This window comes from Dendropsophus ebraccatus, chromosome 12 (genome assembly GCF_027789765.1).
Source record: "Dendropsophus ebraccatus isolate aDenEbr1 chromosome 12, aDenEbr1.pat, whole genome shotgun sequence".
Taxonomy (NCBI): domain Eukaryota; kingdom Metazoa; phylum Chordata; class Amphibia; order Anura; family Hylidae; genus Dendropsophus; species Dendropsophus ebraccatus.
Genome location: NC_091465.1, coordinates 93,490,467 through 93,514,944, shown reverse-complemented (window position 1 = coordinate 93,514,944; position 24,478 = coordinate 93,490,467). Strand labels below are relative to the sequence as shown.

The 24,478-nt window shown below is 39.7% G+C and overlaps 1 protein-coding gene across 1 annotated transcript in view; it reads right to left on the bottom strand.

Annotated features, from left to right (window-relative positions):
- Positions 1-2,536: 2,536 nt before the first annotated feature.
- The window catches only part of LOC138768862 (serine protease hepsin-like), a gene marked incomplete at its 3' end in the record, with an annotated part of 84,247 nt that continues 62,305 nt past the window's right edge, over positions 2,537-24,478 (bottom strand). The window contains exons 6-8 of the mRNA XM_069946829.1: positions 14,177-14,218; positions 9,779-9,908; positions 2,537-2,659 (exon numbers count right to left, since the gene is read on the bottom strand). Of these exons, the coding sequence (XP_069802930.1) occupies positions 2,537-2,659; positions 9,779-9,908; positions 14,177-14,218 (295 nt within the window). The remainder of the gene's footprint in view (positions 2,660-9,778; positions 9,909-14,176; positions 14,219-24,478) is intronic.

Here is a 24,478-nt window from a genome sequence, read left to right as displayed (position 1 = left end):
GTTATTACCCTCCCCCCCCCCAAAAAGATATAGGATGCTGCAGGTTATTACTCCCCTAGGACATATGATGCTGAAGGTTATTACTCCCCTAGGACATATGATGCTGCAGGTTATTACTCCCCCTAGGACACAGGATGCTGCAGGTTATTATTCACCCTAGAACATAGGATGCTGCAGGTTATTACTCCCCCTAGGACATATGACACTGCAGGTTATTACTCCCCCTAGGACCCATGATGCTGCAGGTTATTACTCCCCCTAGGACATAGGATGCTGCAGGTTATTACTCCCCCTAGGATATATGATGCTGCAGGTTATTACTCCCCTTAGGGCATATGCTGCTGCAGGTTATTCCTCCCCCTAGGACATAGGATGCTGCAGGTTATTACTCCCCCTAGGATATATGATGCTGCAGGTTATTACTCCCTCTAGAACGTATGATGCTGCAGGTTATTACTGCCGCTAGGACACATGATGCTGCAGGTTATTACTCTTCCTAGGACACATGATGCTGCAGGTTATTACTCCCCCTAGGACATAGGATGCTGCAGGTTATTCCTCCCCCTAGGACACATGATGCTGCAGGTTATTACTCCCCCTAGGACAAATGATGCTGCATCCCCCTAGGACATATGATGCTGCAGGTTATAACTCTTCCTAGGACATATGCTGCTGCAGGTTATTACTCCCCTTAGGACACATGATACTGCAGGTTATTACTCCCCCTACGACATATGATGCTGCAGCTTATTCCTCCCCCTAGGACATATGATGCTACAGCTTATTACTCCCCCTAGGACATATGATGCTTCTGGTTATTCCTCCCCCTAGGACATATGATTCTGCAGATTATTTCTCCCCCTAGGGCATATGATGATGCAGGTTATTCCTCCCCCTAGGACACATGATGTGCAGGTTATTACTTTTCCCTAGGACATATGATGCTGCAGGTTATTACTCCCCCCTAGGACATATGATTCTGCAGATTATTCCTCCCCCCTAGGGATATGATGCTGCAGGTTATTCCCTCCCCTAGGAAATTGATGCTGCAGGTTATTCCTCCCCCTAGGACATAGGATAGTGCAGGTTATTACCTCTTCCTAGCACATATGATGCTGCAGGTTCTTACTCCTCTTAGGGCCTATGATGCTGCAGGTTATACTTCCCCTAGGACACATGTACACTGTAGGTATACTCCCCCTATGGAACATATGATGATGCAGGTTATCCTACCCCCTAGGACATATGATGCTGCAGGTTATTACCTCCCCCTAGGACATATGATGATGAAGGTATTCCTCCCCTAGGACATATGATGCTGCAGGTTATTACTCCCCCTAGGATATATGATGCTTGCAGGTTATTACTCCCCTAGGAATTATGATGCTGCAGGTTATTACTCCCCCTAGGATATATGATGCTGCAGGTTATTACTCCCCCTAGGAACATATGATGCTGCAGGTTATTACCCCCCCCCCCCTAGGACCATATGATGCTGCAGGTTTATTACTCAACCTAGGACATATGATGCTGCAGGTTATTACCCCCCCTAGGAATTATGATGCTGCAGGTTATTCCTCCACCTAGGACATATGATGCTGCAGGATATTTCTCCCCTAGGACATATGATGCTGCAGGTTATTACTCCCCTAGGACATCTGATGCTGCAGGTTATTACTCCCCCTAGGGACATATGATGCAGCAGGTTATTACTCCCCCTAGGACATGTGACACTGCAGGTTATTACTCCCCCTAGGACATGTGACACTGCAGGTTATTACTCCCCTAGGACATATGACACTGCAGGTTATTACTCCCCCTAGGACATATGATGCTGCAGGTTATTACTCCCCTAGCCACATATATGCTTCAGGTTATTACTCCCCCTAGGACATATGATGCTTGCAGGTTATACTCCCCCTAGGACATATGATGCTGCAGGTTATTACTCCCCCTAGCACATATATGCTTCAGGTTATTACCCCCCCCCCCCCCCAGGACATATGATGCTGCAGGTTATTCCTCCACCTAGGACATATGATGCTGCAGGATATTTCTCCCCCTAGCACATATATGCTTCAGGTTATACTCCCCTAGGACATCTGATGCTGCAGGTTATTACTCCCCCTAGGACATATGATGCAGCAGGTTATTACTCTCCTAGGACATATGACACTGCAGGTTATACTTCCCTAGGACCATATGACACTGCAGGTTATTACTCCCCCTAGCACATATATGCTTCAGGTTATTACTCCCACTAGGACATATGATGCTGCAGGTTATTACTCCCCCTAGGACATATGATGCTGCAGGTATTACTCCCCCTAGGACATATGATGCTGCAGGTTATTACTCCCCCTAGCACATATATGCTTCAGGTCATTACTCCCCCAGGACATAGGATACTGCAGGTTATTACTCCCCCTAGCACATATATGCTTCAGGTTATTACTCCCCCCACCCCGGTTGCCAGAGCTGTCAGACAACCCAGTGTATAGAGACAATACTCTCAGCATTAGGATCTGACACTTACCAGACAGTCAGCACATCTTGAAGTCTTTTGGCACTGCTTAGCAGAGACTTCTGGATACAGTAATACCCCAACGTGCCATTAGTTCCAGCAATCTCCACGTGAATCACTTGGTGGCTGACGGACCTAAGGTGACATTATGAAGAATGACACAGAGGACGCTAGTATAGACATGAAACAATACATACAAGGTGTGGGGCCAAAATGGAGCCCTTCATTGTGGATAAACACCTGACAACATATTTGACAGTGGCCCCTCAACCAGTGGCTATAGGACCCCTTCCGCCGTGGCTCAACATAGGATAAGGGCTGAAAATTGAGGTGATTGAAGGACATCTTTTTTTACCATAGAACAGGGCCCATAAGGATGGTATAACATAAGGATAGTATCTTATATGGATGGTATATATGCATTGTATATCATATAGATGGTACAGTATATGGATTGTATATTACATAGAAAATAAGACATAGTGCCTCTTTGGGAGCAAAAATTAATATAAGGCACTGTCTTATTTTCGGGGAATGTCTAATTTCTGTCCCCCGGCCTCCCACGTCAGGACCAAAAGGTTAACCACGGCCCCTGAGGAAGCATCTTGTATGCAAAAAGTATGTTGGGGTAGAATGTGCCCACACACAGACATGGGTGAGTGTTCATTGCAATAGTAGTTACTGAGCCATAATTTGGTATGTTTATTGGGGCCCATTTTACTGTGATCAATACTTGAGATGATATAGCAGTGGGTTCAGGTCTGAGTATTTGCCTAAGCACATAAGTCAATGTAATGACAACGGAAAAACCACGGCCAGGTATCCATCCACAGACAGCTGATATGAATCATTTACTGGGACTCCAGTGATCATTGCACCAGCACCTACACATATCGGCTACACACCCCTTACTCTCCCTTTCTGTGGGTGGCAGTTCGGATAGTCCGGGTGGGTCATCATGTGACAAAAGCGCAAGGGACCCACCACAGCCCGGCAGGTCACCGACCATTGGGGAACAATACAGTCAGCCACAACTAAAAGCAGGTGTAACACCAAACCTATGTGCTGAACTAGCACTGACGTCACGACATTACCATCACGACTGAGCTGTACTATACCACCGACCAACCATCACAGAAGTGCGTCACCAGGAACAAATTAGTGAGTGACCAGTCAAGTAGCACCACATATACGCTAGATGTCTCCTCTGTTGATATACTAGATGTCTCTACCGTTATATACCAGATGTCTCCTCCGTTATATACCAGATGTCTCCTCCGTTATATACTAGATGTCTCCTGTTATATACCAGATGTCTCCTCCGTTATATACCAGATGTCTCCTCCGTTATATACCAGATGTCTCCTCCGTTATATACCAGATGTCTCTACCGTTATATACTAGATGTCTCCTCCGTTATATACCAGATGTCTCCTCCGTTATATACTAGATGTCTCCTCCGTTATATATCAGATGTCTCCTCCGTTATATACTAGATGTCTCCTCTGTTATATACTAGATGTCTCCGTTATATACTAGATGTCTCCTCCGTTATATACTAGATGTCTCCTCCATTATATACTAGATGTCTCCTCCGTTATATACCAGATGTCTCCTCCGTTATATACTAGATGTCTCCTCCATTATATACCAGATGTCTCCTCCGTTATACATTAGATGTCTCCTCCGTTATATACCAGATGTCTCCTCTGTTATATACCAGATGTCTCCTCCGTTATATACCAGATGTCTCCTCTGTTATATACCAGATGTCTCCTCCGTTATATACCAGATGTCTCCTCCATTATATACTAGATGTCTCCTCCGTTATATACTAGATGTCTCCTCCATTATATACTAGATGTCTCCTCCGTTATATACCAGATGTCTCCTCCGTTATATACTAGATGTCTCTACCATTATCTACTAGATGTTTCCTCCGTTATATACCAGATGTCTCCTCCGTTATATACTAGATGTCTCTCTGTTATATACAGATGTCTCCTCCGTTATACACCAGATGTCTCCTCCGTTATATACCAGATGTCTCCTCCGTTATATACCAGATGTCTCCTCCGTTATATACTAGATGTCTCCTCCGTTATATACTAGATGTCTCCTCTGTTATATACCAGATGTCTCCTCCGTTATACACTAGATGTCTCCTCCGTTATATACTAGATGTCTCCTCCATTATATACTAGATGTCTCCTCCGTTATACACCAGATGTCTCCTCCGTTATATACTAGATGTCTCCTCCGTTATATCCTAGATGTCTCCTCCGTTATATACTAGATGTCTCCTCCGTTATATACCAGATGTCTCCTCCGTTATATACTAGATGTCTCCTCCATTGTATACCAGATGTCTCCTCCGTTATATACCAGATGTCTCCTCCGTTATATACCAGATGTCTCCTCCGTTATATACCAGATGTCTCCTCTGTTATATACAAGATGTCTCCTCCGTTATATACCAGATGTCTCCTCCGTTATATACTAGATGTCTCCTCCGTTATATACCAGATGTCTCCTCGTTATATACTAGATGTCTCCTCCGTTATATATCAGATGTCTCCTCCGTTATATACTAGATGTCTCCTCTGTTATATACTAGATGTCTCGTTATATACTAGATGTCTCCTCCATTATATACTAGATGTCTCCTCCGTTATTATACCAGATGTCTCCTCCGTTATATACTAGATGTCTCCTCCATTATATACCAGATGTCTCCTCCGTTATACATTAGATGTCTCCTCCGTTATATACCAGATGTCTCCTCCGTTATATACCAGATGTCTCCTCTGTTATATACCAGATGTCTCCTCCGTTATATACCAGATGTCTCCTCTGTTATATACTAGATGTCTCCTCCGTTATACATTAGATGTCTCCTCAGTTATATACCAGATGTCTCCTCCGTTATATACCAGATGTCTCCTCCATTATATACTAGATGTCTCCTCAGTTATATACCAGATGTCTCCTCCGTTATATACTAGATGTCTCTACCATTATATACTAGATGTTTCCTCCGTTATATACCAGATGTCTCCTCCATTATATACTAGATGTCTCCTCCGTTATACACCAGATGTCTCCTCCGTTATATACCAGATGTCTCCTCCGTTATATACCAGATATCTCCTCCGTTATATACCAGATGTCTCCTCTGTTATATACAGATGTCTCCTCCGTATACACCAGATGTCTCCTCTGTTATATACCAGATGTCTCCTCCGTTATACACCAGATGTCTCCTCCATTATATACTAGATGTCTCCTCCGTTATATACCAGATGTCTCCTCCATTATATACCAGATGTCTCCTCATTATATACTAGATGTCTCCTCCGTATATACAGATGTCTCCTCCATTATATACCAGATGTCTCCTCCGTTATATACTAGATGTCTCCTCCGTTATATACCAGATGTCTCCTCCGTTATACACCAGATGTCTCCTCCGTTATATACTAGATGTCTCCTCCGTTATATACTAGATGTCTCCTCCGTTATATACCAGATGTCTCCTCCGTTATACACCAGATGTCTCCTCCGTTATATACTAGATGTCTCCTCCATTATATACTAGATGTCTCCTCCGTTATAAACCAGATGTCTCCTCCGTTATATACCAGATGTCTCCTCCGTTATATACTAGATGTCTCCTCTGTTATATACTAGATGTCTCCTCCGTTATATACTAGATGTCTCCTCCATTATATACTAGATGTCTCCTCCGTATATACCAGATGTCTCCTCGTTATATACTAGATGTCTCTACCATTATATACTAGATGTTTCCTCCGTTATATACCAGATGTCTCCTCCATTATATACTAGATGTCTCCTCCGTTATACACCAGATGTCTCCTCCGTTATATACCAGATGTCTCCTCCGTTATATACTAGATGTCTCCTCTGTTATATACTAGATGTCTCCTCCGTTATATACTAGATGTCTCCTCTATTATATACTAGATGTCTCCTCCATTATATACCAGATGTCTCCTCCATTATATACTAGATGTCTCCTCCGTTATATACCAGATGTCTCCTCCGTTATATACTAGATGTCTCCTCCGTTATATACTAGATGTCTCTACCGTTATATACTAGATGTCTCCTCTGTTATATACCAGATGTCTCCTCCGTTATATACTAGATGTCTCCTCCGTTATATACCAGATGTCTCCTCCGTTATATACTAGATGTCTCCTCCGTTATATACCAGATGTCTCCTCCGTTATATACTAGATGTCTCCTCCGTTATATACCAGATGTCTCCTCCGTTATATACCAGATGTCTCCTCCGTTATATACCAGATGTCTCCTCTGTTATATACTAGATGTCTCCTCTGTTATATACTAGATATCTCCTCCGTTATATACTAGATGTCTCCTCCGTTATATACTAGATGTCTCCGTTATACACTAGATGTCTCCTCCGTTATACACCAGATGTCTCCTCCGTTATACACCAGATGTCTCCTCCGTTATATACTAGATGTCTCCTCCGTTATATACTAGATGTCTCCTCTGTTATATACCAGATGTCTCCTCCGTTATATACCAGATGTCTCCGTTATACACCAGATGTCTCCTCTGTTATATACCAGATGTCTCCTCCGTTATACACCAGATGTCTCCTCCATTATATACTAGATGTCTCCTCCGTTATATACCAGATGTCTCCTCCATTATATACTAGATGTCTCCTCCGTTATATACCAGATGTCTCCTCCGTTATATACCAGATGTCTCCTCCGTTATATACCAGATGTCTCCTCCGTTATATACTAGATGTCTCCTCCGTTATATACTAGATGTCTCCTCCGTTATATACTAGATGTCTCCTCCGTTATATACCAGATGTCTCCTCCGTTATACACCAGATGTCTCCTCCGTTATATACTAGATGTCTCCTCCGTTATATACTAGATGTCTCCTCCGTTATACACCAGATGTCTCCTCCGTTATATACCAGATGTCTCCTCCGTTATATACTAGATGTCTCCTCTGTTATATACTAGATGTCTCCTCCGTTATATACTAGATGTCTCCTCCATTATATACTAGATGTCTCCTCCGTTATATACCAGATGTCTCCTCCGTTATATACTAGATGTCTCTACCATTATATACTAGATGTTTCCTCCGTTATATACCAGATGTCTCCTCCATTATATACTAGATGTCTCCTCCGTTATACACCAGATGTCTCCTCCGTTATATACCAGATGTCTCCTCCGTTATATACTAGATGTCTCCTCTGTTATATACTAGATGTCTCCTCCGTTATATACTAGATGTCTCCTCTATTATATACTAGATGTCTCCTCCATTATATACCAGATGTCTCCTCCATTATATACTAGATGTCTCCTCCGTTATATACCAGATGTCTCCTCCGTTATATACTAGATGTCTCCTCCGTTATATACTAGATGTCTCTACCGTTATATACTAGATGTCTCCTCTGTTATATACCAGATGTCTCCTCCGTTATATACTAGATGTCTCCTCTGTTATATACCAGATGTCTCCTCCGTTATATATTAGATGTCTCCTCCGTTATATACCAGATGTCTCCTCCGTTATATACTAGATGTCTCCTCCGTTATATACCAGATGTCTCCTCCGTTATATACCAGATGTCTCCTCTGTTATATACTAGATGTCTCCTCTGTTATATACTAGATGTCTCCTCCGTTATATACTAGATGTCTCCTCCGTTATATAATAGATGTCTCCGTTATACACTAGATGTCTCCTCCGTTATACACCAGATGTCTCCTCCGTTATACACCAGATGTCTCCTCCGTTATATACTAGATGTCTCCTCCGTTATATACTAGATGTCTCCTCTGTTATATACCAGATGTCTCCTCCGTTATATACCAGATGTCTCAGTTATATACTAGATGTCTCCTCCGTTATATACCAGATGTCTCCTCTGTTATATACTAGATGTCTCCTCTGTTATATACTAGATGTCTCCTCTGTTATATACTAGATGTCTCCTCTGTTATATACCAGATGTCTTCTCCGTTATACACCAGATGTCTCCTCCGTTATATACTAGATGTCTCCTCCGTTATATACCAGATGTCTCCTCCATTATATACTAGATGTCTCCTCCGTTATATACCAGATGTCTCCTCCGTTATACACCAGATGTCTCCTCCGTTATACACCAGATGTCTCCTCCGTTATATACTAGATGTCTCCTCCGTTATATACCAGATGTCTCCGTTATACACTAGATGTCTCCTCCGTTATATACTAGATGTCTCAGTTATATACCAGATGTCTCCTCCGTTATATACTAGATGTCTCCTCCGTTATACATTAGATGTCTCCTCCGTTATATACCAGATGTCTCCTCCGTTATATACTAGATGTCTCCTCCGTTATATACCAGATGTCTCCTCTGTTATATACTAGATGTCTCCTCCGTTATATACCAGATGTCTCCTCGGTTATATACTAGATGTCTCCTCCGTTATATACCAGATGTCTCCTCCGTTATAGTAGATCATGGAGGAGGCGTATAGTATATGACAGAGGGGACATATAGTAGATAATGGAGGAGACGATTAGTATAAATAAAGAACCTTTTAGACCAGAATAAAGAGGTAATAACATTGAGGAAACCTAGTGATCCAGACATTAGAATCCTGCACCAGACGGACCACTTCCTTTATGTGCTATGTCTCCTTTATTATATATTGCTTCCATAGGCAGATTATAATGAGGGCAATCTGGGCTAGTGCCTGGGGCCCAGAGCTGATGCCGCACACCTCTGTCCTGCGATCCGGTCCTTCCAGGGATCGAGTGCTGCTCATCATTCAGTGGCCACGTGCAGGCACGTCTGCTAGAGCGCCTTCTGGCCAGTGATGTTCCTTTCCTGGAAGCACACCGGCGCGGAGGAGCGAGGAGCGGAGGCCAGAAGAGGAGAGCGACATAGCTCTTTAGCTCCAGGAGAATGAAACACTACTGGGAAGTGATGTGACAGGTAAGTTTACTTTTATTATTTTTTTTTCTTGCTTCTACTGTATGGTTCCTAACCATTATCAGACATTGAATGTAGCTCACAAGGTGTAAAGGTCAGGACCACTGTATTAGGGTCATATGACCTCTGGGCCTTCTTTTATTGCTCTCTATGAAAAAAGAAGTCAGTGCATAAAATAACCTGAGGTGGGTGCCGTCAGCATCCCACTAGATAGAAAAGTCTACCTAAGGTACCTGATAAATCCCATCTCTTCACAGCTTAAGGTCGCCACTTCTTCATTGGCCATGGATGAGCAAACCAGCCGCCATGTTTGTTCTCGCTCATCAAACACACTGAGACGATAATCTGGAGAATTTACCTGGACTGAAACAGTAAAGACAGCAATGACCCCACAACAAGTGAGGTGGAGGCCTTCATGCCAAAAATCTAAATATTCTCATTAGTGACTGAACATGAAGAGTCTGATAGTAAATCAGTGACTGTCTACATGGAGAGCCTGATAGTGATAATAAATCAGTGACTGTCTACATGGAGAGCCTGATAGTAATAATAAATCAGTGACTGTCTAGATAGAGAGTCTGATAGTAAATCAGTGACTGTCTACGTGGAGAGCCTGATAGTGATAATAAATCAGTGACTGTCTACATGGAGAGCCTGATAGTAATAATAAATCAGTGACTGTCTAGATAGAGAGTCTGATAGTAAATCAGTGACTGTCTACATGGAGAGCCTGATAGTGATAATAAATCAGTGACTGTCTAGATAGAGAGTCTGATAGTAAATCAGTGACTGTCTACGTGGAGAGCCTGATAGTGATAATAAATCAGTGACTGTCTACATGGAGAGCCTGATAGTGATAGTTATTCAGTGACTGTCTACATGTGTGGTGTCCCACCACGGGTGTTGCTTTTGGTTATACCCTTCGTAAAAGCCTGTACTTTTAAAGGACAAGTGCCATGAAAAACTTTTTCCCAGTAATTGAAGCACATTACAAAGTTATATAACTCTGTAATGTGCTTCAATCACCTCTCTGCCTCCCTTCCCTGTCTTTTCCCCCCGCCGCCCCCCCCCCCCCCAGGAAGTGTCCTGACTCACACAGACCTGATTACTGTCGTCACCGTCACCAAGCTCTTCTCTCAGCTCCTTCTCCTGTTACACTAGCCTCCCCCCCTCCCCTGCCTTGTCAGGTGACAGGCTTGCTCAGCTCCCATTGGCTGAACAACTGCAAGCCATCACTTGTCATATCTCACTTGTTTATCTTCCCTCTGACTGACCCTGGCACATAGGCAGCTCCCCCCCTCCCCTCATTACCCTCTCTCCTGCTACCGTGGACTCAGTGAAGGAGTCATGTCACTAGAGAAGATAAGCTGAGCAAGCAGAGTCACCTGACAAGGAGGGGAGGGGGAGGCTGGTGTAACAGGAGCTAGAGCAGCCCTACTGCTGATCACTCATCCTCACAAGAAGGAGCTGCCTGGTGACGGTGACAACAGTAATCAGGTCTGTGTGAGTCAGGACACTTCCTGGTGGAGGGGGGAAAAGACAGGGAAGGGAGGCAGATAGGTGATTGAAGCATATTACACAGTTATATAACTTTGTAATGTGCTTCACTTACTGGGAAAAAGTTTTTCATGGCACTTGTCCTTTAAGAGTAAGTGGTAATGTAGTAGTACCAGAGTTTTGCCAAAAGATGTCGTTATTGCAAGTATGTATACCCAGATATTGCACAGCTGTAGTACCCAAAGGGTTATTGTTTGTTTATGTACCACATGGGTCTGTACACCAATGAGAGTTCTTTCTTCTTCTCACCAATTATCTCTCTCTTTACTTTTACATACGCACTTCTCACCCACTCACAGCACAGGTTACACATGCTGTAAGAAGTAAGTCACATGGGTAGAGGAAGTGTATGGTCTTTTTGCCTTCAGAGGTAGGACACTCCATACAGTTTCCCCTCAAGCAACCTCACTCCACACTATGCAGTGTTAAGCTTCCAGTAGAGGGAACAAGTAAGGCATCATCCTAACCCACGCCATGGACAAAGAGTCAAAAGGGAGATCGGGGCGCTTTCTAGTGTAGTATCTAAGCACAATTCGATGTGAACTACAAGAGGTGAACAACAATACAAACAACAACGGACAAAGAGGAACACAGTGCAGGACAGTATCCGCAAAGGAGTAAGAAACTGATCCGGATAGAGCAAAGTTGCTAGAAGCCTCTGAACTCTATCTGTGATTCCTTGTCAAGTAAATGCAGATGTGTAATCAGGCGACTACAGGACCAAGGGTCAAATCCACACCAGAATACGGTAAGCGCAGGAGTATACACATTTGCACACAGCGGTGCAGCCAGGAATCATCCAAGGGTAGATGGCGTAATAGGCATATGTTCTTTTATTGCAACGCGTTTCGGCCCTATATTATCCAACATGGGCCTTTATCAAGCAACCCTTGGATGATTCCTGGCTGCACCGCTGTGTGCAAATGTGTATACTCCTGCGCTTACCGTATTCTGGTGTGGATTTGACCCTTGGTCCTGTAGTCGCCTGATTACACATCTGCATTTGCTTCTCCCACCGTTGGTGGTGACGTCCCCCAGTACAGCTGCGGAGTACCCTCTTTCACGCTGCATTTAGAGTTGTGCCTAAAATTCGCACAACCTACCCAGGTGAGTGGATCCCTGTAAGATCTCTTTTCCATCCACCTGGCCATCTTTTATTACACGAGGAAGCGCCCCCTGTCTCCCTTCTTTTCATTCCTTGTCAAGTACCAACACAGCACACACACCTTCCTTGGGTCATCTCACCTTTCTGTGGGTGGCAGTGCCAATAGTCCGGGAGGGTCACTACTCCACCCCGGACCACCATGATAAGTACCCAAGGGACCCCCTCACAGCCCGGCAGGTCACTGTCCACAGGGGAACAAGGTATAGCCAGCCCACTAAAATAAAAGCAGGTGTGCCAGCATACCTTTGTGCCCAACCTGCACTGGCGTCAGGACAAATTACCACCGGGCACAACTATACCTTGGCTAACCACCACAGGACTGGCGTCATGCTTAATCCTCTGGCAAGTGACCGGCCATACCTCCACACCGGGGGTCACCACACATGGAGAGTCTGATAGTGATAGTAAATCAGTGACTGTCTACATGGAATAAAAGAGAAAAGGGGGAAGGGCGCTTCCTAGTGCAATATTGTAATGAATAAATAAAAGACGTGCAGAGAATGTCCCTCAATGCATTCACCTTATTATGTTGTGCGATAATTATAGGCGCAACACTATATCACACATAAATCCAATACCGCAGCTCAGCACAGGATCATCCACACAGCGTATGGAGTGAAGTACACGAAGAGAGCAGGATCCTTAAAAGACTTTAGGAACCAAAGGTGATCCTCTACAATGCTTGGCGCAGGTATAAACACTAGGATTGGGTAGTCAATGGTATATACTACCTGGGCCCAAATACCCAGGTAGTGTGTGATGCACAGAATCGGCAAAAAAGTGCAATATATTGTGCAACTGCTTTGTTTGCACCTTTTACTACTCCCTCCAGGGACAGTAGCCCAGTTACCTGCTGCCACCTAGGGCGGATGTGGTATATACCATTGACTACCCATTCCTAGCGTTTATACCTGCGCCATGCAATCTAGAGGATCACCTTTGGTTACTAAAGTCTTTTAAGGATCCTGCTCTCTTCGTGTACATGGAGTGAAGAGTCACTGTCTTTTTAGTTTTTTGCAGAAACAAATACTACAGGCGATTTAAAAAAACTTTGTAATGGGGTTTATTAGGCAAGTGTGCCATTATCTGCATTCAGAGAGACTTTCCCCAGGTCCATCCCCCCCTCCCTCTTCTCTCTCATTCACTGCTCATTATCAGGAAATCTGACTCTTTTACATCAGTCGAGTCCTATCCTATCCTGTAGAGGGGAGGGGGGAGGAGGGAGATTAGTCGCCAGCAGAGAGCAGAGAACAAAGGATTACACAGCGGGAGCTGCATGAAAGCGGTATTCAGAGGTCAGAGTGGTCAGTGTGAACTGTCAGAGGAGATAGCCTGTGATGTAGCTGTAAATTAACTCTTTGTTGTCCTGTTTTGGTGCTTCATCTCCCTCCACCCCTCCCCTCTCCATAGAAAATCATGAAGACAGGGGGGAGAGCTTCAAACTGCTTTTTCATGATATAAATGCATTTTTTTCGGCTAATAAACTTAATTACAAAGTTTCTTAAAATCACCTGTATTATTATTATTATTATTATATTATTATTTCTGCAAAAAAATTTAAACAGTGACACTTGAATGGACAAAAGAATTCAATGGTATAATCATTTGGATACTACACTGTGACAGTCTGTCAGTTTCTAACTATACATTTAAAGTGCTTGTCCACTTTTATAATCCCTTAGCAATAGACAGACTTCCAGTTATAATCTACAGGGACGCCTGAGCTCATCATTCCACTCAATGAGCCACCAGGTCCTTTAAAGCAAAGGCACTATTACTAGTCATTCTATAACGTATGGAAGCCATTCTCTGTAATAATCTACTAGCAGGGAACTAATATTGGACAGACTCCACTTTATACCGCATTCCTCCCAAGCATTCCTTACAACACACGCACAAGATAAATTACCTGCATAGAGATATAGGTTGTCGTTCCTCAGCACGTACGTCACTGTGAGGACAGAACATATAAGGTGATTACAGTATAACCAGTCACTGTTCCTCAGATATTATAGCTATCAGTAGGGTATATAGTTACAGTATAACCAGTCATTGTTCCTCAGATATTACAGCTATCAGTATGGTATATAGTTACAGTATAACCAGTCACTGTTCCTCAGATATTATAGCTATCAGTAGGGTATATAGTTACAGTATAACCAGTCATTGTTCCTCAGATGTTATAACTATCAGTAGGGTATATAGTTACAGTATAACCAGTCATTGTTTCTCAGATATTATAGCTATCAGTAGGGTATATAGTTACAGTATAACCAGTCACTGTTCCTCAGATATTACAGCTATCAGTAGGGTATATAGTTACAGTATAACCAGTCACTGTTCCTCATATATTATAGCTATCAGTATGGTATATAGTTACAGTATAACCAGTCATTGTTCCTCAGGTGTTATAGCTATCAGTATGGTATATAGTTACAGTATAACCAGTCACTGTTCCTCAGATGTTATAGCTATCAGTATGGTATATAGTTACAGTATAACCAGTCATTGTTCCTCAGATATTATAGCTATCATTAGGGTATATAGTTACAGTATAACCAGTGATTGTTCCTCAGATATTATAGCTATCAGTATGGTATATAGTTACAGTATAACCAGTCACTGTTCCTCAGATATTATAGCTATGAGTATGGTATATAGTTACAGTATAACCAGTCATTGTTCCTCAGATATTATAGCTATCAGTAGGGTATATAGTTACAGTATAACCAGTCACTGTTCCTCAGATATTATAGCTATCAGTAGGGTATATAGTTACAGTATAACCAGTCACTGTTCCTCAGATATTATAGCTATCAGTAGGGTATATAGTTACAGTATAACCAGTCACTGTTCCTCAGATATTACAGCTATCAGTATGGTATATAGTTAAAGTATAACCAGCCACTGTTCCTCAGATATTATAGCTATCAGTAGGGTATATAGTTACAGTATAACCAGTAATTGCTCCTCAGATATTACAGCTATCAGTAGGGTATATAGTTACAGTATAACCAGTCATTGTTCCTCAGATATTACAGCTATTAGTAGGGTATATAGTTACAGTATAACCAGTCACTGTTCCTCAGATATTACAGCTATCAGTATGGTATATAGTTACAGTATAACCAGCCACTGTTCCTCAGATATTATAGCTATTAGTAGGGTATATAGTTACAGTATAACCAGTCACTGTTCCTCAGATATTATAGCTATCAGTATGGTATATAGTTACAGTATAACCAGTCACTGTTCCTCAGATATTATAGCTATGAGTATGGTATATAGTTACAGTATAACCAGTCACTGTTCCTCAGATATTATAGCTATCAGTATGGTATATAGTTACAGTATAACCAGTCACTGTTCCTCAGATATTATAGCTATCAGTATGGTATATAGTTACAGTATAACCAGTCACTGTTCCTCAGGTGTTATAGCTATTAGTAGGGTATATAGTTACAGTATAACCAGTCACTGTTCCTCAGGTGTTATAGCTATCAGTATGGTATATAGTTACAGTAGAACCAGTCATTGTTCCTCAGGTGTTATAGCTATCAGTATGGTATATAGTTACAGTATAACCAGTCACTGTTCCTCAGATATTATAGCTATCAGTAGGGTATATAGTTACAGTATAACCAGTCACTGTTCCTCAGATATTATAGCTATCAGTATGGTATATAGTTACAGTATAACCAGTCACTGTTCCTCAGATATTACAGCTGTCAGTATGGTATATAGTTACAGTATAACCAGTCACTGTTCCTCAGATATTACAGCTATCAGTAGGGTATATAGTTACAGTATAACCAGTCACTGTTCCTCAGATATTATAGCTATCAGTATGGTATATAGTTACAGTATAACCAGTCATTGTTCCTCAGATATTACAGCTATCAGTAGGGTATATAGTTACAGTATAACCAGTCACTGTTCCTCAGATATTATAGCTATCAGTAGGGTATATAGTTACAGTATAACCAGTCATTGTTCCTCAGATATTATAGCTATCAGTATGGTATATAGTTACAGTATAACCAGTCATTGTTCCTCAGATATTACAGCTATCAGTAGGGTATATAGTTACAGTATAACCAGTCACTGTTCCTCAGATATTATAGCTATCAGTAGGGTATATAGTTACAGTATAACCAGTCACTGTTCCTCAGGTGTTATAGCTATCAGTAGGGTATATAGTTACAGTATAACCAGTCATTGTTCCTCAGATGTTATAGCTATCACTAGGGTATATAGTTACAGTATAACCAGTCACTGTTCCTCAGATATTATAGCTATCAGTATGGTATATAGTTACAGTATAACCAGTCATTGTTCCTCAGATATTATAGCTATCAGTAGGGTATATAGTTACAGTATAACCAGTCACTGTTCCTCAGATATTATAGCTATTAGTAGGGTATATAGTTACAGTATAACCAGTCACTGTTCCTCAGGTGTTATAGCTATTAGTAGGGTATATAGTTACAGTATAACCAGTCACTGTTCCTCAGATATTACAGCTATCAGTAGGGTAAATAGTTACAGTATAACCAGTCATTGTTCCGCAGATATTATAGCTATCAGTATGGTATATAGTTACAGTATAACCAGTCACTGTTCCTCAGATATTATAGCTATCAGTAGGGTATATAGTTACAGTATAACCAGTCACTGTTCCTCAGATATTATAGCTATCAGTATGGTATATAGTTACAGTATGACCAGTCACTGTTCCTCAGATATTATAGCTATCAGTAGGGTATATAGTTACAGTATAACCAGTCACTGTTCCTCAGATGTTATAGCTATCAGTAGGGTATATAGTTACAGTATAACCAGTCATTGTTCCTCAGATATTATAGCTATCAGTATGGTATATAGTTACAGTATAACCAGTCACTGTTCCTCAGATATTATAGCTATCAGTAGGGTATATAGTTACAGTATAACCAGTCACTGTTCCTCAGATATTATAGCTATCAGTAGGGTATATAGTTACAGTATAACCAGTCATTGTTCCTCAGATATTATAGCTATCAGTAGGGTATATAGTTACAGTATAACCAGTCACTGTTCCTCAGATATTATAGCTATTAGTAGGGTATATAGTTACAGTATAACCAGTCACTGTTCCTCAGGTGTTATAGCTATTAGTAGGGTATATAGTTACAGTATAACCAGTCACTGTTCCTCAGATATTACAGCTATCAGTAGGGTAAATAGTTACAGTATAACCAGTCATTGTTCCGCAGATATTATAGCTATCAGTATGGTATATAGTTACAGTATAACCAGTCACTGTTCCTCAGATATTATAGCTATCAGTAGGGTATATAGTTACAGTATAACCAGTCACTGTTCCTCAGATATTATAGCTATCAGTATGGTATATAGTTACAGTATGACCAGTCACTGTTCCTCAGATATTATAGCTATCAGTAGGGTATATAGTTACAGTATAACCAGTCACTGTTCCTCAGATATTATAGCTATCAGTAGGGTATATAGTAACAGTATAACCAGTCATTGTTCCTCAGATATTATAGCTATCAGTATGGTATATAGTTACAGTATAACCAGACACTGTTCCTCAGATATTATAGCTATCAGTATGGTATATAGTTACAGTATAACCAGTCATTGTTCCTCAGATATTATAGCTATCAGTATGGTATATAGTTACATTATAACCAGTCACTGTTCCTCAGATATTATAGCTATCAGTATGGTATATAGTTACAGTATAACCAGTCACTGTTCCTCAGGTGTTATAGCTATTAGTAGGGTATATAGTTACAGTATAACCAGTCAATGTTCCTCAGATATTATAGCTATCAGTAGGGTATATAGTTACAGTATAACCAGTCACTGTTCCTCAGATGTTATAGCTATTAGTATGGTATATAGTTACAGTATAGCCAGTCACTGTTCCTCAGATATTACAGCTATCAGTATGGTATATAGTTACAGTATAACCAGTCATTGTTCCTCAGATATTACAGCTATCAGAAGGGTATATAGTTACAGTATAACCAGTCACTGTTCCTCAGATATTATAGCTATCAGTATGGTATATAGTTACAGTATAACCAGTCACTGTTCCTCAGATATTACAGCTATCAGTATGGTATATAGTTACAGTATAACCAGTCACTGTTCCTCAGATATTACAGCTATCAGTAGGGTATATAGTTACAGTATAACCAGTCATTGTTCCTCAGATATTATAGCTATCAGTAGGGTATATAGTAACAGTATAACCAGTCATTGTTCCTCAGATATTATAGCTATCAGTATGGTATATAGTTACAGTATAACCAGACACTGTTCCTCAGATATTATAGCTATCAGTATGGTATATAGTTACAGTATAACCAGTCATTGTTCCTCAGATATTATAGCTATCAGTATGGTATATAGTTACATTATAACCAGTCACTGTTCCTCAGATATTATAGCTATCAGTATGGTATATAGTTACAGTATAACCAGTCACTGTTCCTCAGATATTATAGCTATTAGTAGGGTATATAGTTACAGTATAACCAGTCACTGTTCCTCAGATGTTATAGCTATTAGTATGGTATATAGTTACAGTATAGCCAGTCACTGTTCCTCAGATATTACAGCTATCAGTATGGTATATAGTTACAGTATAACCAGTCATTGTTCCTCAGATATTATAGCTATCAGTATGGTATATAGTTACAGTATAACCAGTCATTGTTCCTCAGATATTACAGCTATCAGAAGGGTATATAGTTACAGTATAACCAGTCACTGTTCCTCAGATATTATAGCTATCAGTATGGTATATAGTTACAGTATAACCAGTCACTGTTCCTCAGATATTACAGCTATCAGTATGGTATATATTTACAGTATAACCAGTCACTGTTCCTCAGATATTACAGCTATCAGTAGGGTATATAGTTACAGTATAACCAGTCATTGTTCCTCAGATATTATAGCTATCAGTAGGGTATATAGTTACAGTATAACCAGTCATTGTTCCTCAGATATTATAGCTATCAGTATGGTATATAGTTACAGTATAACCAGACACTGTTCCTCATATATTATAGCTATCAGTATGGTATATAGTTACAGTATAACCAGTCATTGTTCCTCAGATATTACAGCTATCAGAAGGGTATATAGTTACAGTATAACCAGTCACTGTTCCTCAGATATTACAGCTATCAGTATGGTATATAGTTACATTATAACCAGTCACTGTTCCTCAGATATTATAGCTATCAGTAGGGTATATAGTTACAGTATAACCAGTCACTGTTCCTCAGGTGTTATAGCTATCAGTAGGGTATATAGTTACAGTATAACCAGTCATTGCTCCTCAGATATTACAGCTATCAGTAGGGTATATAGTTACAGTATAACCAGTCATTGTTCCTCAGATATTACAGCTATCAGTAGGGTATATAGTTACAGTATAACCAGTCACTGTTTCTCAGGTGTTATAGCTATCAGTAGGGTATATAGTTACAGTATAACCAGTCACTGTTCCTCAGATATTACAGCTATCAGTAGGGTATATAGTTACAGTATAACCAGTCACTGTTCCTCAGATATTATAGCTATCAGTATGGTATATAGTTACAGTATAACCAGTCACTGTTCCTCAGGTCTTATAGCTATCAGTAGGGTATATAGTTACAGTATAACCAGTCATTGCTCCTCAGGTGTTATAGCTATCAGTATGGTATATAGTTACAGTATAACCAGTCACTGTTCCTCAGATATTATAGCTATCAGTATGGTATATAGTTACAGTATAACTAGTCATTGTTCCTCAGATATTATAGCTATCAGTAGGGTATATAGTTACAGTATAACCAGTCACTGTTCCTCAGATATTATAGCTATCAGTATGGAATATAGTTACAGTATAACCAGTCATTGTTCCTCAGATATTACAGCTATCAGTAGGGTATATAGTTACAGTATAACCAGTCATTGTTCCTCAGATATTATAGCTATTAGTAGGGTATATAGTTACAGTATAACCAGTCATTGTTTCTCAGATATTACAGCTATCAGTAGGGTATATAGTTACAGTATAACCAGTCATTGTTCCTCAGATATTACAGCTATCAGTAGGGTATATAGTTACAGTATAACCAATCACTGTTCCTCAGATATTATAGCTATCAGTATGGTATATAGTTACAGTATAACCAGTCACTGTTCCTCAGATATTACAGCTATCAGTATGGTATATAGTTACAGTATAACCAGTCATTGTTCCTCAGATATTACAGCTATCAGTAGGATATATAGTTACAGTATAACCAGTCATTGTTCCTCAGATATTACAGCTATCAGTAGGGTATATAGTTACAGTATAACCAGTCACTGTTCCTCAGATATTATAGCTATCAGTATGGTATATAGTTACAGTATAACCAGTCACTGTTCCTCAGATATTACAGCTATCAGTAGGGTATATAGTTACAGTATAACCAGTCACTGTTCCTCAGATATTATAGCTATCAGTATGGTATATAGTTACAGTATAACCAGTCATTGTTCCTCAGATATTATAGCTATCAGTAGGATATATAGTTACAGTATAACCAGTCATTGTTCCTCAGATATTATAGCTATCAGTATGGTATATAGTTACAGTATAACCAGTCACTGTTCCTCAGATATTATAGCTATCAGTATGGTATATAGTTACAGTATAACCAATCACTGTTCCTCAGATATTACAGCTATCAGTAGGGTATATAGTTACAGTATAACCAGTCACTGTTCCTCAGATATTATAGCTATCAGTATGGTATATAGTTACAGTATAACCAGTCACTGTTCCTCAGGTGTTATAGCTATCAGTAGGGTATATAGTTACAGTATAACCAGTCATTGTTCCTCAGATATTACAGCTATCAGTAGGGTATATAGTTACAGTATAACCAGTCATTGTTCCTCAGATATTATAGCTATCAGTAGGGTATATAGTTACAGTATAACCAGTCACTGTTCCTCAGATATTATAGCTATCAGTAGGGTATATAGTTACAGTATAACCAGTCATTGTTCCTCAGATATTATAGCTATCAGTAGGGTATATAGTTACAGTATAACCAGTCATTGTTTCTCAGATATTATAGCTATCAGTATGGTATATAGTTACAGTATAACCAGTCATTGTTCCTCAGATATTACAGCTATCAGTATGGTATATAGTTACAGTATAACCAGTCACTGTTCCTCAGATATTATAGCTATCAGTATGGTATGTAGTTACAGTATAACCAGTCATTGTTCCTCAGATATTATAGCTATTAGTAGGGTATATAGTTACAGTATAACCAGTCACTGTTTCTCAGATATTACAGCTATCAGTAGGGTATATAGTTACAGTATAACCAGTCATTGTTCCTCAGATATTACAGCTATCAGTAGGGTATATAGTTACAGTATAACCAGTCATTGTTCCTCAGATATTACAGCTATCAGTAGGGTATATAGTTACAGTATAACCAGTCACTGTTCCTCAGATATTATAGCTATGAGTATGGTATATAGTTACAGTATAACCAGTCACTGTTCCTCAGATATTACAGCTATCAGTAGGGTATATAGTTACAGTATAACCAGTCATTGTTCCTCAGATATTATAGCTATTAGTATGGTATATAGTTACAGTATAACCAGTCATTGTTCCTCAGATATTACAGCTATCAGTATGGTATATAGTTACAGTATAACCAGTCATTGCTCCTCAGATATTATAGCTATCAGTAGGGTATATAGTTACAGTATAACCAGACACTGTTCCTCATATATTATAGCTATCAGTAGGGTATATAGTTACAGTATAACCAGTCACTGTTCCTCAGATATTATAGCTATGAGTATGGTATATAGTTACAGTATAACCAGTCATTGTTCCTCAGATATTATAGCTATTACTATGGTATATAGTTACAGTATAACCAGTCATTGTTCCTCAGATATTATAGCTATTAGTATGGTATATAGTTACAGTATAACCAGTCATTGTTCCTCAGATATTACAGCTATCAGTATGGTATATAGTTACAGTATAACCAGTCATTGTTCCTCAGATATTATAGCTATCAGTATGGTATATAGTTACAGTATAACCAATCACTGTTCCTCAGATATTACAGCTATCAGTAGGGTATATAGTTACAGTATAACCAGTCACTGTTCCTCAGATATTATAGCTATCAGTATGGTATATAGTTACAGTATAACCAGTCATTGTTCCTCAGATATTATAGCTATCAGTAGGGTATATAGTTACAGTATAACCAGTCACTGTTCCTCAGATATTATAGCTATCAGTATGGTATATAGTTACAGTATAACCAGTCACTGTTCCTCAGATATTACAGCTATCAGTATGGTATATAGTTACAGTATAACCAGTCATTGCTCCTCAGGTGTTATAGCTATCAGTATGGTATATAGTTACAGTATAACCAGTCACTGTTCCTCAGATATTACAGCTATCAGTAGGGTATATAGTTACAGTATAACCAGTCATTGTTCCTCAGATATTATAGCTATCAGTAGGGTATATAGTTACAGTATAACCAGTCACTGTTCCTCAGATATTATAGCTATCAGTATGGAATATAGTTACAGTATAACCAGTCATTGTTCCTCAGATATTATAGCTATTAGTATGGTATATAGTTACAGTATAACCAGTCATTGTTCCTCAGATATTACAGCTATCAGTATGGTATATAGTTACAGTATAACCAGTCATTGCTCCTCAGATATTATAGCTATGAGTAGGGTATATAGTTACAGTATAACCAGTCACTGTTCCTCAGATATTATAGCTATCAGTATGGTATATAGTTACAGTATAACCAGTCATTGTTTCTCAGATATTATAGCTATCAGTATGGTATATAGTTACAGTATAACCAGTCATTGTTCCTCAGATGTTATAGCTATCAGTATGGTATATAGTTACAGTATAACCAGTCACTGTTCCTCATATATTATAGCTATCAGTAGGGTATATAGTTACAGTATAACCAGTCATTGCTCCTCAGGTGTTATAGCTATCAGTATGGTATATAGTTACAGTATAACCAGTCACTGTTCCTCAGATATTATAGCTATCAGTAGGGTATATAGTTACAGTATAACCAGTCATTGCTCCTCAGGTGTTATAGCTATCAGTATGGTATATAGTTACAGTATAACCAGTCACTGTTCCTCAGATATTATAGCTATCAGTAGGGTATATAGTTACAGTATAACCAGTCACTGTTCCTCAGATATTATAGCTATCAGTAGGGTATATAGTTACAGTATAACCAGTCACTGTTCCTTAGATATTATAGCTATCAGTATGGTATATAGTTACAGTATAACCAGTCATTGCTCCTCAGGTGTTATAGCTATCAGTATGGTATATAGTTACAGTATAACCAGTCACTGTTCCTCAGATATTATAGCTATCAGTATGGTATATAGTTACAGTATAACCAGTCATTGTTCCTCAGATATTATAGCTATCAGTAGGGTATATAGTTACAGTATAACCAGTCACTGTTCCTCAGATATTATAGCTATCAGTATGGTATATAGTTACAGTATAACCAGTCATTGCTCCTCAGGTGTTATAGCTATCAGTATGGTATATAGTTACAGTATAACCAGTCACTGTTCCTCAGATATTATAGCTATCAGTATGGTATATAGTTACAGTATAACCAGTCATTGTTCCTCAGATATTATAGCTATCAGTAGGGTATATAGTTACAGTATAACCAGTCACTGTTCATCAGATATTATAGCTATGAGTATGGTATATAGTTACAGTATAACCAGTCACTGTTCCTCAGATATTACAGCTATCAGTGGGGTATATAGTTACAGTATAACCAGTCATTGTTCCTCAGATATTATAGCTATTAGTATGGTATATAGTTACAGTATAACCAGTCATTGTTCCTCAGATATTACAGCTATCAGTATGGTATATAGTTACAGTATAACCAGTCATTGTTCCTCAGATATTATAGCTATCAGTAGGGTATATAGTTACAGTATAACCAGTCACTGTTCCTCAGATATTATAGCTATCAGTATGGTATATAGTTACAGTATAACCAGTCACTGTTCCTCAGGTGTTATAGCTATCAGTATGGTATATAGTTACAGTATAACCAGTCATTGTTCCTCAGAT